This window comes from Vombatus ursinus, unplaced genomic scaffold, assembly GCF_900497805.2.
Source record: "Vombatus ursinus unplaced genomic scaffold, bare-nosed wombat genome assembly UNPS02008996.1, whole genome shotgun sequence".
NCBI lineage: Eukaryota > Metazoa > Chordata > Mammalia > Diprotodontia > Vombatidae > Vombatus > Vombatus ursinus.
Genome location: NW_020948774.1, coordinates 5,871,524 through 5,886,442, shown reverse-complemented (window position 1 = coordinate 5,886,442; position 14,919 = coordinate 5,871,524). Strand labels below are relative to the sequence as shown.

The 14,919-nt window shown below is 40.4% G+C and overlaps 1 protein-coding gene across 2 annotated transcripts in view; it reads right to left on the bottom strand.

The window, feature by feature from the left end:
- The window catches only part of USP36 (ubiquitin specific peptidase 36), a 42,222-nt gene extending 28,020 nt beyond the window's left edge, over positions 1-14,202 (bottom strand). Inside the window, exons 1-6 of one of the 2 annotated variants that reach the window (XM_027850194.1) lie at positions 14,110-14,202; positions 11,303-11,443; positions 9,864-10,125; positions 9,338-9,559; positions 7,338-7,448; positions 6,344-6,446 (exon numbers count right to left, since the gene is read on the bottom strand). In XM_027850194.1, coding sequence (XP_027705995.1) covers positions 6,344-6,446; positions 7,338-7,448; positions 9,338-9,559; positions 9,864-10,116 — 689 coding nt within the window. In that variant the 5' untranslated portion in view covers positions 10,117-10,125; positions 11,303-11,443; positions 14,110-14,202. The remainder of the gene's footprint in view (positions 1-6,343; positions 6,447-7,337; positions 7,449-9,337; positions 9,560-9,863; positions 10,126-11,302; positions 11,444-14,109) is intronic. The other variant, XM_027850195.1, reaches the window with a different exon arrangement.
- Between the last annotated feature and the right edge of the window lie 717 nt (positions 14,203-14,919).

Here is a 14,919-nt window from a genome sequence, read left to right as displayed (position 1 = left end):
ATTTTCTGTAGATATGAAGTTCTTTCTCATAAGCCCCTTTATAGTTTTTCCTCCATAACAAGTCTGGTAGGAACTCAAGAGTCTTACTACAAAACAGAATTTAAAAGGGCTCAAAACAATGAATCACTGGCAAGAGGCAAACAAAGGTAGGAAAAAAAATTGACAAACAAATCTAGATTTCAAAATAGTATTGTATGCTAAAGCTTTCTGAATCAAGCTGCAGAGATAAATTTCCTTCACCTTGGAAACACCATGAATAACATTCCTAATTTTTCAGCTCTATAAGGTGAGTACTGAACAACTGTTGCCCCAACAGAGGCTATAGATCCGTCTTTCTTTGGAGAATGTTGAAGATCCTTTGGATTCAGGCTTCAAACAGTCTGAGAAATATAAAATGACTGAAATCTATATAGTAATAAAGGTACCGACTACAAAAACACCTTTCTAAATACCACAAATTTATGTTCCCTTCAAAGTAATTAATCAACAAGCATCTACTTGCTAAACACCTACTACTCTGTGCCAGACACTGTGCTAAGCTCTAAGGATACAAATGTGGTAAATGAAATTATCCCTATTCCCAAGAAGCTTACATTCTAATGGGGAAGACAAGTATGTATAAATGTGTATGTACAGAATAAATATAAAAAGAATTAAATACAAATAAATTAAAGAGTAGTTAAATACAAGATAATTTCAGGGAGAAGGCACTAGCGGTTAAGGGGATCAAGAAAGATTTCATGAAATCCAGCCTCAGACCAAACACTTAACACTTACTAGCTGTGTGACCCTGGGCAAGTCACTTAACCCCAATTGCCTAACACACACACACACACACGCACACACACACAAAATCAAAACAAATTAAAAAAAAAAAAGATTTCATGTAGGTAGAGGTACTTAGGCTGTATCTGTAACCAAAGGAAAAGAAGAACACTATGAAGCAGAAGAGAGGAAGGCATGTACCCCAGGCACGGGGAACAGCTGGTATAAAGTCACAAAGTCAGGAGCTGGAGGGTCATGTGTAAGGAAATATGACTGGATCACAGAGTACAAGAGGGGGTGTGAGGTATAACGAGCCTGGAAAGACAAACTGGCACGAGGTTGTTAAAAGCTTTAAATGCCAAATAGAGGAAGTTATATTTGATTCTAGAGGCAAAAGAAAGCCCCCATAGTTTACTAATAGGAAAGTGATGTAGTTAGATCTGTAAGGAAAATGACTTTGGAACTTTGTGGAAGAAGCAGCAGAGTGCAGAGAAACTTCAGGCAGGAAGACCAATCAGGAGGCTATTGCAATAAGCCAGGGCCTGAACAAAGGTAGCTGTGTGAGTAGAGAAAAGGGGCTGAATGAGAAATGGTGAAGACATAGAAAACATCTGGATTTTGCAATTGATATTTGGAGAAAGAAGGTGAGGATAACACCAAAATTATGAATCTAGAATGCTGGAGGATGGTGGTGCTTTTGCAGAAAAAGAGAAATTTGGAAGAAGGGTGGGTTTAGGGGGAAAAATAATGAATTCACTTTTGGACATGTTAAGTTTAAGATTATCTTTGGGACATCCTGTTTGAAATGTCTAGTAGGCAATTGGCAATGTGAGACTGAAGCTCAGGGGAGAAACTAGAGTAAGATATATAGATCAAGAAGTCATCTGCATAGAGATGATAGTTAAACTTATGGAAGCTGATGAGGTCACCAAGAGAATGTTGAAAAGAATAGTGGGCCTAGGACAGAAATTTGAGAAACACACAGAGTTAGGGAGAAGGAGACCAAGATAGGTAGATGACACCAGTAATATCAAAAAACCTAGAGAGAAAAGATTATTCAAGAGAAGAGTGTGGTCAACAATACTGAATAACAGTACTGAATATCTGAATAAAGGCAATTAGAATTAACAATTAGATATCATTAGTAACTCCAGAAGAGCAAATTCAGTTGAGCAATAGGGCTGGGGACCAGAATGCAAAGGGCTGAGATTGACAGCAGAGGAAATGGACATATTTGAGTATAGACAGCATTTTCTAGGAATTCAGCTAAGAAAGGCAGGAGAAATAGTGGGGAGGGAAAGGTCTGGTGAAAAGTTTTTTTTAAAGGATGAGAAAGACTTGGGTATATGTGAAGGCAATTTAGAAAGAACAAGCAGATAGGGAGAAATTGATGGCTAAAGTTACAATATGCTGGTGAAGATGTGAGGGGATGGGGGCAGAGCCAAGATGGCCAAGTAAAAGCAGTGACTTGCTTGAGCCCTCCTCCAAACCCCTCCAAATACTTGTAAAAAATGGCTCCAAACAAATTCTAGAGCAGCACAACCCACAAAAAGACAGAGTGAAACAAATTTCCAGCCCAAGACAACCTGGATGGTTGATGGGAAAGATCTGCTGTGTCTGGTTGGGAGAGGAGTACACCAGTTCAACATGGGCCACATCAGCAAAGATGGGGACCCAGCAAACCCAGAGCAGGCTTCAGGGGATTGAATCATTAACAGCTGTAGCAGTTTCCAGACTTCTCAACCCTCAAAAGCCAAAGACAACTTAGATGGTTAGTGAGAAATGTCTGTCAGACCTGGGTGAGAGAGGAGCGCAGTACAATCCTGGCCCTAGTGCAGCCTGGGGGTAGTGGCCATAGTGGCAGCAGCTGCTTCCAGAGCTTTCGGCCCATAGACAGTGGGGGCAATCGAGTGGCTGACCAGAAGGGGGTTGCAGGGATCTATTTGCTGATGCTGGGACAGGATTCTCTTGCTTTGCCCGTGCTTGCATCTGGGTCATGGTCCTAGGGTGAAGAGGAGTGCTGGCTTGGTGCAGCTTGTAGCAGCAGTAGAGAAGGAATCCTTCTCACAGTTCCAAGGCAGAAAACAGTGCCTGTGGTCACTCACTGACCAGAGTACAGGCCAGGAAAGGAGTAAACACCTCTTCTTTGATCTTACCACCTTGGAAGAACTGAAAATCTACAGGTCTCTAGAAGTACCTCTGAAAACAGCTGCACAAAACCCCTAAAGCTTGGGATGGTACACCCTCCACACTGGAAGCAGACCACTATCTTAACAAAGAGTTAAAAAGTCAAGTAATTGGCTGGGAACATGAGCAAACAGCAGGAAAAAAAGTTCAAGACTATAGAATCTTACTTTGGTGACAAAGAAGATCAAAACATACAATCAGAAGAAGACAACAAAGTCAAAGCTCCTACATCCAAAGTCTCTAAGAAAAATATGAATTGGTCTCAGGCCATGGAAGAGCTCAAAAAGGAATTTGAAAAGCAAGAGAAGTAAAGGAAAAATTGGGAAAAGAATTGAGAGTGATGCAAGAAAATTATGAAAAAGGAGTCAACAGCTTGCTAAAGGAGACCCCCCCCCCCAAAAAATACAAGGGCAGCTAGATGGCACAGTGAATAGAGTACAGCCCTGGAGTCAGGAGGACCTGAGTTCAAATCCGGCCTCAGACCAGACGCTTGACACTAGCTGTGTGACCCTGGGCAAGTTACTTAACCTCAATTGCCTAAAACAAACAAAAAAAAATACTGAAGAAAGTAACACCTTAAAAAAATAGACTAATTCAAATGGCAAAAGAGGTCCAAAAGGCCAACGAGGAGAAGAATGCCTTAAAAAGCAGAATTGGCCAAATGGAAAAGGAGGTCCAAAAGCTCACTGAGGAAAATAATTCCTTAAAAATTAGAATGGAGCAAATGGAAGCCAATGACTCTATAAGAAATTATAAAACAAAACCAAAAGAATGAAAAAATAGAAGACAATGTGAAATTTCTCATTGGAAAAACAAATGACCAGGAAAATAGATCCAGGAGAGAAAATTACTGGACTACTTGAAAGGAAAATTACTGGACTACCTGAAAGCTGTGATCATAAAAAGAGCCTAGACATCATCTTTCAAGGAATTATCAGAAAAAACTGCCCTGATATTCTAGAAACAGAGGGTAAAATAGAAATTCAAAGAATCCACCAATCACCTCCTGAAAGAGATTCCAAAAGGAAAACTCCCAGGAATATTACAGCCAAATTCCAGATCAAGGAGAAAATATTGCAAGCAGCCAGAAAGAAACAATTCAAGTATTGTGGAAACACAATCAGGATAACACAAGATTTAGCAGCTTCTACATTAAGGGATCAGAGGGCTTGGAATATGATAGTCAAAGGAGGTCAAATATAGAGGTCAAAGGAGCTAGGAATAAAACCAAGAATCACCTCCCCAGCAAAACTGAGTATAATCCTCCAGGGGAAAAAATGGACATCCAATGAAATAGAGGATTTCAAGCATTCCTGATGAAAAGACCAGAGCTAAATAGAAAATCTGACTTTCAAATATAAGATTCAAGAGAAGAATGAAAAGGTAAACAGGAAAGAGAAATCATGAGGGACTTATTAAAGTGGAACAGTTTACATTCCTACATGGAAAGATATATTTGTAACTCATGAGACCTTTCTCAGTATTAGGGTCGTTGGAGAGAATATATATCTATATATCTATATCTAGCTATATCTATCTATGTATATCTCTTTCTATATCTATCTATATCTATATATCTGTATATATACAGACATATGTATGTCTGTATATATACATAAATATATATATTGACAGAGGGCAGAGGGCAAGGGTGAGTTCAATATGAAGGGATGCCTGATATCTAAAAAGTAAAATTAAGGGGCGAGAGAGTAATATACTGGGAGAAGGAGAAAGGGAGAGGTAGAATGCGGTAAATTATCTCACATAAAAGAGGTAAGAAAAAGCTTTTACAGTGGAGGGGAAGATGGGGGAGGTGAGATGGAATGAGTAAATCTTACACTCATCAGATCTGGCTTAAGGAGGGAATAATATACATACTCAACTGGGTATGGAAATCTATCTTACCCTACAAAAAATAGGGAGGAAGGGCATAAGAGGAGGGGGGATGATAGAAGGGAGGGCAGGTTGAGGGAGGGGGTTATCAGAAACAAACACTTTTGAGAAGGGACAGGGTGAAAGGAAAGAATAGAATAAATGGGGGGGGTGGGATAGGATGGAGGGAAATATAGTCTTTCACAACATGACTATTATGGAAATGTTTTGCATGACTACACATGTATAACCTCTATCAAATATCTTGCCTTCTCATTGAGGGTGGGTGGGGAGGGAGGAAGGGAAAGAATTTGGAACTCAAAAGTTTTAAAAAAAAAATGTTAAAAATTGCTTTTATAAGCAATTGGGAAATAAGACATACAGACAATGGGGTATAGAAATCTATCCTGACCTACAGGAAAATAGAAGGGGAAGGGAATAAGAGAATGAGAAGGAGAAGGGTGGGTGACAGAAGGGAGGGTAGACTGGGGGAGGGGTATTCAGAATGCATGCTGTCTTGGGGGGGGAGGGAGAGATGAGGAGAAAATTTGGAACTCAAAATCTTGTGGAAGTGAATGTTGAAAACTAAAAAAATAATTAATTTTAAAAAATGTAAGCTTTTTGAGGGCAAAGAAAAAAAAAGATGTGAGGGGATAGGATCCAGAGCATATATAGAGGGGCTGACCTCGGTAATGAGAAGGGTCATCATACTGCTAAAAACTGTAGAAAAGGAGAGAATAGGAAAAGATGATGTCAAAGGGTTTTGAGTTGAAGAGAAAGAGAAAAGAAGCTCCTCTTGAATGGGCTCAATTTTCTCAATAAAGTAAGAGGCTAGTTCCTCATCTGAGATAGTAGGGGAAGGGAGACGTGTGGGAGGTCTGAAGAGAGGTTTAGAAAAGATTTTGTGGGAAGTAAGACAGGGAATCAATTAAAGAAGAAATATGAATACCTTGCTGCAGGGAGGACCCAGTTGAAGTTGAACATGACTTTATAAATACCTAGTCCACACAATTATGTAACTTCCTCCAGTTCCATGCAGCAACATGTAAGTAGGAGCAGACAAGTTCAGTGGTGGGTAGTCTAGAGCTAAGGTTTAGCAAGGGATAAGCAGCAACAGGATAAGGGAACAAAGGACTGGAAAGTAGAGAACAGAGAACAGTGGGGAGTTAAATTGGCTATTAGCTAACTGCAGGGTCAAGATTAAGAGAGAGGCCAAGTTGAGTCAAACCAAGGGTAATAGCTTAAGAAAGTACTGTGGGGAAGAGGAAAGCAATAGAGGATTAAAAGGGGGTAACGGGGTGGGGGAGAATAACTTGTTTAAGAAGGATGAGGCCTAAGGAGACATGGAATGATGAGAAGTTATGGTTGGAGAGAGGAACGTCAGAGATTTTAATTCAAGAAATAGAACATTTCTGGGCGATGGTAAAATCCAGCATGTAACCATCTCTATTTGTGGCTGAGGCAGAGTGCAATCAGCTTCCAAATTCTCGACCAGAAAGTGAAGAAAGCAAGTACATACTTTGTATAGCCATTCAAGCAGGCCTTTTGCATAGCATCAATAATGTACCGAAGAAATTCATGTGCATCTTCCTGGTTTCCAAATCGGAAGTGCCGAGCAATTTCTATGGAGGGAGAGAGTAGGAAAGAAAAAAACTCAGCCAAGTGGGCAAGAGGTTGAAATTTTACCTTTCAAACAACCACTCTATTCCCTGTTTTCCTCAACATTACTTAAATATTCAAAGTACAAAGCTTCAATAGGGGCTAATTCTTAATACTTCAGGGAAAAGTAGATATTGCACAAAGCTAAACAGGAACTAAGAACATTTAGTCTACTGACTTACTTAATCTTCAGAAGAGTCAGTACAAAGCAAAAAAAGCAATTTTTCTATGGCATTGCATTTTTTTCCAATAACCAACCTGTCCACTGCTTATGGCAGAGATAGAGGGTAACTCAGTACAAAGCAATGACAAATGGCCATAGCTAATGACTGGAAGTGGGTTTACACCTATAGGCATGCTCCATGCCTTTATGCTGTTGTCCCTATTCAAAGAGAAGGCAGCATGGTATAATAGAAAGAACACTGGACTAGGGAAAAATCTCTATATACAGCCCTGCTACTTAACTAGCTCTGTGACCTTGAGGAAGTAATTTTACCCCTCCAGGTCTCAGTTTCCTCATCTGTAAAGTAAAGAAGCTAGACGAGGTGATCTCTCAGAAACTCTAGTTCAAATATTATATGACTTATTAAGTCTCCCCCAAAGACTCTAAGCTCTAATAGCCCCTTCCATCTCTGCAATCTTTGCAATTTATTGCCTGTCACAAAATTTAGTGTTTTATACATGGTTGTTTTCTAATTGTTTGATATGAACAAGTCTTGTTTTTCCAACAAGAACATGAGTTTCCTGAGGATAGTTCCTATTTCTTATAAATCTTACACATTCCCCACAGTATCCAGCATAGTTCTAGGCAATTAGATCTAAATAAATATTTGTTCATATTACTCGATTCTTACTTTTCAGGTCTCGGATAAAGGAGACTGGCTTGATAGCATTGCCACTGTTGGCAAAGGCCTGGATCATGTGATTCTGCATAACACATAACATACAAAAACCTCCTTGGTGACCTGCAAATATGAAAGAGAAAAAGAGATTGCTGACTAGTCTCCAACAGAATCTATGATGATCCTATGATAAATGACAAAAGATTGAGGTAGCAAGCAACTGAAATCTCAAAGAGAATACTGAGAACTAAGACAACTATAAGGTTAGAATCAATGATCTCTACACAAAGAAGCCCATTTTGTGTTAAACAGACATTAGGGCTAATGAAAACCCTGATTCTAGTACTCTTACACTGTAGCATTTTTTTTTTAAGTTTATTGTTTGTATCAGGTCCTAGTCATTTTCAAAATTAAGCTTAGAGGGCGAAGCCATGATGGTAGAGTGAAAGCAGTGACTTACTTGAGCTCTCCCCCAAACCCCTCCAAATACCTGTAAAAAAATAGCTCTAAACAAAATTAAGCTTAGAAAAATATTTGTTCTCTGCTTGGAAGGGATATGAAAAAACAGGTACACTAATGTACTATTGGTAGAGTTGTGAACTGGTCCAACCATTGTGGAGAACAATTTGAAAGGACTATAAAACTGCACATACTCTGTGATCCAACAATATTGCTATTAGTTCTGTATCCCAAAGAAAGCAAAGGAAAAGGATCTACATGTACATAAATATCTATAGCAGCTCTTTTCGTGGTGGCAAAGAATTACAAATTGAGAGGATACTCATCAACCGGAGAATGGCTGAAAAACTTGTGTTGTCATGATGGAATACTACTGTTCTATAAGAAATAACTAGGGGGATGGTTTCAAATAAAGTAAGCAGAACCAAGAGAACATTGTACACAGGAACAGCAATATTGTAAGCATAATCAACTGTGAAAGACTTAGCTACTCTGATCAATACAGTGATCCAAAAGACAATTCCAAAAAACTTATGATGAAAAATGCTATCTACCTCCAGAGAGAGAACTAATAAATTCAAAGTGCAGGTTGAAGCATATTGTTTATCACCTTCTTTATTTTTCTTGCCTTTTTTTTTTTTTGGCAAGATGGCTAATATACAAATATGTTTTGGATGACTTGACATGTATAATGGGTACCATATTACTTGGTTTCTCAAAGGGTGAGGGAGGGGCTAGAGGGAGAGAATTTGGAACTCAAAATTAAAAAACTTAAAAAAAAATAAAGTATAAGCCGATAAAAAATATTTGTTCTCTATCTCTTAATTTCACTTTACTTGATTATAATAGATCAGGACTTATTGATCACTATTCACACTGAGACAACTTCATGAAGTATCTTGCCTGATACTTCTCAGTAAACTCCTCATTACTATGGGCAACTACAGGTCTACTGAGGTCTTAAAACTCCAAATGCAATACAGCATTCTATTCATCCTTTCAACTAACTCTGGACATAAGACACAGAATATAAGCTCTATAACAAAGATTTCAAAATTGGCCTTCAACACTTTTAACCTACTTAGACCAGTTTCTCAAAATCCTATAAACAGAGCACAAACCTAAATTAAAGAGGTCAACTTAAAAAAAAAAAAAGCACAACTCCTTTTCTCAAATATTAAACTCTAGGTGAAAAAAAAAGCCCTCAATTTACTATAAAACATTATATGAGTTAATCTGCTAAGCATCTTCCTAATGCTATTGACTGATTTTCAGATGAACAGTCATTCTCATATAGAACAAGTAACAGTTTGTGCAAAGAAAGTATAAACAAAAAGATAATGGGATTTAATTTGCTTTACTAAATATTTTCTGGATTTCACAAAATAAAAGTACTTATGTTCAAGGATAAATTCTAGTTAATCTAAATACTGATTCTGGCCAGATGGATCACTGCCATATTGCAAACACATAATCACAGAGCTAAGACCTCGATGTAGCTACATTATCAAATTCAGAAAAAAGTCATTTTTATGCCACAAAATTATACTCACAGTTCCGAGTGTGTTCCTTGGAGATCAAGTAGTTGGCTAAAGGGGGTGTGTAGGTCAAACACTGTATGGTGGAGTTCAAGAAGCAGGTGTTGCCTAGGTTATGGAGACCTGCTCCAACTCGGTAAATTCGCTCCCACTTCAAAGATAGCCGATCCATAGGGAAGAGAACTTTCTGTGGGGCTGGAACACCATCACTATAACTTTCAAATCCATGATCACTGCCTGAAAAAGCAATGGGAAGAAGAGGAAATGACTGACATACATATACAGAATCACAAGAAAATCCTCTGAAACGATGCCTCTGAAGTGATACATCTTATCTAGACTACCAAAAAAAAAAAAAAGCAAACTAACTAAAAACCACCTACTTTACAAGTGTAGGGGTTCTGAGAAACCTAAACTTCTATCTCTTCATCTTCCCTTTTGGCAAGTACTATACAATTATTTCTACTGAACCGTGATAGAAAGACCTTATTCAAATCCATCTTTCTCTGACCTATACTCTGCTCCCAAATATACTACTTACCCCGTCTCCTGATCTGTGCCTCTTCACAACTCTTGTGGCGACTGGCACCCTCTGTTTTGGGGTTCAACAGCACATATTTGCTCTTTAAGGACTCCAACTGGTAAGAGAAGCTCTTGCTCGCAGGCTCAAACTCTATCTTCTGTAGAAGGACCTTTTTGGCAGAAGAAGCCAAGAGCTTCCCCAGATCGCCATCATCTGCTGAATCCTTTCGACCAGGTTTCAGAGCTTCCTTTAGCTTATCAACAATTGGCATGGTGCATCACTGAAAGTAAAAGAGTAGAGACAAGGTAATAAATAAATAATGCCTGGATAATAAGACGTCATTTCCCTTAAACTTTCCTCAATGATCATTATGGGTCACTAAGGAACTACTTGAATAAGCTACCTAGGATCATCAATTATCATCCTCACGAAGAAATGCAAACCAGAGTAACAAACTAATTAGAAGCCTAAATAAAGGTAGGGAAGAAAAATAACCCAATGAAAACAGATTCCAAAATGAACATTCTACAATCTTGCAATATTTTCAGAAATGTAAACTAAACTGTGGGGAACATAAAATCAATGATCTCTGGGCAGAAACTGGTCAATTTGAAACAGAATGGTACAAGTCTATGTATAAAGTTATTTATCACTATCCCACCAAAAAAAGAGTGGGAGTAAGGAAGGAGGTTCAATGGGACTGGCAACTAGGGTATAACAACAAAATGGCTACATTTAAACAAATCTATCCAAAAATCTCCTTGTCAAATAGTAACTTATAAAATAAATTCATATACCCATGACCAAATAAACTCTAGAGAAGTTACATTCATAGTAGTATTTTTTTCCTCCTCTTTCTCTTTTCTTTACCCTGATCAAGGGAACAAGTGAATTTACCAACCATCAGCTAACTTTGTCACTTGGGCTAGACCATACTAGGCAGGATTTAAGAACTCCTTGAATTACTCTTAGAAAAAATTAATGAGGAAAATCTATACTAGGAAATTCCTTTGAACTCAGGAATCTAGTTTGGTATTATAAACATCAACTAAACACTCTCCATTTCAATGTTGCCTGAAGGTCAAGCATATAGCAATATGGATGATCTACGTTTATATGGATTTCCTCTCCCACACTGTCTTAAATCAATGTGGAGTTTTAGTAGCTTATAACCACACTATAACTTTTGGAACACCCTATATAGACACGGTATCTGTGTGTATATGTGTGTGTAACATACGTACGTATATTGTGTATGCATGTGTATAAAATATATATGTATACACACAGATATACACATATTTAAAACTTAATAAATTAAGTCTGAGTTCTCTGAAATGTGCTAAAAACAAGATACCTGTCCTAGGGGAAAGTCTTCAAAAGCACTCAATAGTGTAGGTTCACGTACAAAAAAACTGAAGTGATAACAGAATGTGCAGAAACCTTTGCAAGCTCACCTGGGATGTGAGGATTTAGACTAGCTGCTGCAGCAGCATCTGATCAGTTATGGAGGAAGAGGACTACTCCAGCAAGTCAAGTGTTGTCCTCTGCCCTTGAATTAGGAAGCTTCTCTTCCTTTTCCTTTTAAGTCAGCAAAACTGCCAGGTGAACAGAATATTATCAACCATCAGAATCCCCAGTATGACGAACCAAGACATCTTCAGAAAATTATTAAACAAACTTCCACTGCCCTTACCCCCTTCTAGCAGTAATTTCCAATGCAGACCATGAAAGTACTGATCATTCGCTATGTATATGAAAGCTAAAGGGCAATCTAGAGAGTAACTGAGGAAGAGGATGAAATGTGAGCACAATGTGGACTGAATACGAATTCTTGCCATGGTCATCTCAACCTTTGTTTAAGAAGGTTGCCTCAAATGAGAAGATACTAAAAGTAATGGCAAGGTCATTAGCTAGAATCTCTTATCTTCCATCAATTTCACTTGAAAAGACTAAGAGTTAACAGATCCATTAACAAATTTGTTCTTTCATTTAGTGAGTACCTGGAAAATGCAAGGAATATCAAAGGATACTATCTGCTGACATTTACTGTGGTTGCTTTAAAATTTGTAAAACATTTTATATTATTTCATTTGAGCCATACAATTCAGGGAGGTTGAGTCAGTTGAGTTCTAGACAAAAATAAGTAAATAAATCCACATAACCCATTACCATGAGGATAAAGAACTAGATTTTTTTTTCCTTTCCAAACACAGGATTTGAGAGCCTTAATTGAGGTGATTATCCAACTTCAGTATTTATTTCATAAATTATAGCAGAAGCTTTAGGAACTAAGCAATAAATGACCACCTTCTGAAGCCAAAACAGTACTGTTTAAAAAAAATCACACATTTTAATTTTACACATTAAAACTTATGAAAATGTCTCATACATTTAAGAGTTCTGTTTTAAATAAGGTTATCCTATTATCCTATACTGGATGTCACTTTATCACCAAAGCATAAAATTTCAAAGAGAAAAACTCAGTGATTCTGAGTAACCAATGGTAAATTGCTTCACATAGTATACTCAAAATATCCACCACTGAAACACACAAACAATTCTCTTTTCAAGACTATATATTACTCTCCAGGGTATACAGAGAAGTGCACTCACTATATGCTCAAGACTGACACCTCTTGGTCCTTCCCAACTGCCATGTGTCAAATACTCCCACCTGCTATGTGCAGTCAAGCGGAGGATTAACAATATGGAAACAGCACAAACCCTATTCAGGGCTTGCTTTAAGAGATTAGAAAGTCTGCTACTTTTCAAGAGAGGAGCTGTCATTGCAGGGAGGAGGGCAAATTAAGACCCCTCCTTCCTTGAAGACATTCCCATATCCACCAAAAAGCTGCTTGGATCTTAATTTTATATTGGTCTGCTACCTGACACTGCCCTAGGAAGCAACTCTGACAAGTAGAAGAAACCTACTTCATCCTAAAAATAGTTGAATACTACCCCTTATAAGCAATATGTGCTTGAAAAGACATCAGAAATAAATGTTTTATGAGAGAAAGGTTACTTTCCCAGAGAAAATAATTTTCTTAAATCAAATGAGATATTTGTAAAAGCACCTAGCACACAGCAGGCATTTAACACTTATTCCCTCCCTTCCTCAAAATACCTCAGTTTTTAAAAGAAGCGCATTATTTCCTCTCACATTTCCAGCGTGCCCCACAAAAGCACATTAAACTGACAACTTTATTCCCTTTAACTGATCTAAGTCACCTCCCAGAAACAAAACAAAAACCCTGGCCATTGCTCCCAAAAGTGTTGTTTCTATAGGCATGGATCTTGCTAAGCACCAAAAATAGGCTTTTCCTACTGTCTGTCTCAGACTCCAAGGAAGGTGAGCTCTCTACCACCTCTACATCCCTAGAATCGATTTTAGGACCTGTCTTGATTGGAGGAGGAAGAGAATCTGGGCAAGGAGAGAAGTTTCAGACCTGGGTCCCTAGAAAACAGTACTAAAAGCAAACCTTGCAGCAAAACCCCAAGTCTAGAAAGCAGGCCTGCAGACCGAGAAAGGAGGTAAGCATTAAGAACTCAGGCATCTAACCTGCCAGAAACACAGGCGCTCCAGAAGGCTCACTGGCAGACAGCAGTGGCACCCCACCAGGTTCTCCTACAGAAGGTAGAGTCTTTTACGGAACCCCAAGTCAGGAACGAAAAAGACACTCCCCTCCCCCATCACAGGAGCACGCGGGCATTTGGCCCATCCGTGCATCCTACCCGTATGCACAAGGCCTGGGGGGTGGGGGGAGGGAAAGACACGGGACTCAGACCGTCGTCACTGTCCCCTGACGCAGACCCTGCCCGAGACCCGTACGCACCCCAGCACACGCTGATTGCCGGAGCCCCGAGGGTGAGTGTGCGCCACGTACCCGAGAACCTGCGAGGGCGGCCGGTTCAACCCTTCCTCCCCCACCCCCGTCAACCCTCACCGGGACCAAGCTCAGCATCCTCGGCGCCCACCTCAGACTCGGCCCCAGCGCCGGCTCCCCCGGCCTGGGGAAGAAGCGAGGGCCCAGGCCCCGTAGCCGAGGCAACCCTCTCCCTCCACCGCTGCCCCCCACCTTCAAAGCAGCGACTGAGGTTACATCGACACGACCCCCGGCCCCAGGCAAGAGACCGCGGCCACGGCCCCGCACCACAGCACAGCAGCGACCCCTCCCGCCGCTGCGGCCCCCCAACTGTCCTCCGTCGCTGCCACCAACCGTCGCCCTCGTTCTACCCCCAACTCCCCGCGCTCCCAACCTACCCAGGGAGCTCCAGGAGAAGGGAGTGTGTCACTCTGTCAGTAGCGGCGCGGCGCCCTCCACTAGCTCTCGGGCCCTCACACGCATCATCCGGGGCTCCGCCGGCGCTTCAAACACGTGTCAGCGGCGGGCCTTAAAGGTGCCGTGCCCTGCGAGCGTTCCTCGGCCAACTTCGAGGGTATGTTTTCCTTTAAGAGGCGGAGCCTCTCACGTCTCGGTGGGCCGCTCAAGTCTGCACACGCTTCCGTCCGCCGTGTTTGTCACAGAGTTTCCTCCGCCTCCTCCTCCTTCCCCTATTCTCCCCCCCGCCCTTCCTGCTCCTTGCGGCAGAGCACGTGATTTCTACGCCAGTGTCCTCCTGGACTTCTTCCCATTCCAGGAGCTACCTTTCCAGTCTTCTTTCACCCTGCTGCCCGCCACATATTCTACAGTGTGGGGACACTGGCCTGCTTGCTATTTCTCAAACGACTCACTTCTCTCCAGCCCGGGGCATTTTCACTGGCTATCCACCATACCTAAACTATTTTCCTTCTTCCTCTTGGCTTCTCTGGCTTCCATCAAGTCTTAGCTAAAATCCTACTTTTTGCAAGAAGCTTTTCCTAACCTTGCTCAATGCTATAGTGCTACCCCTCTGCTGATAACCTCCTTTGTATCTTGTCTATATCTTGTTTTACATAATTGTTTCCATGTTGTCTCCTGAATTAGACTGTGAGCTCTTGGAGAGCAAGAACTGTCTTTTGCCTTTCTTTGTATCACCAGCATTTAGCACAGGGCTTGGCACGTAGTAGATGCGTAATATTGACCAGATGACC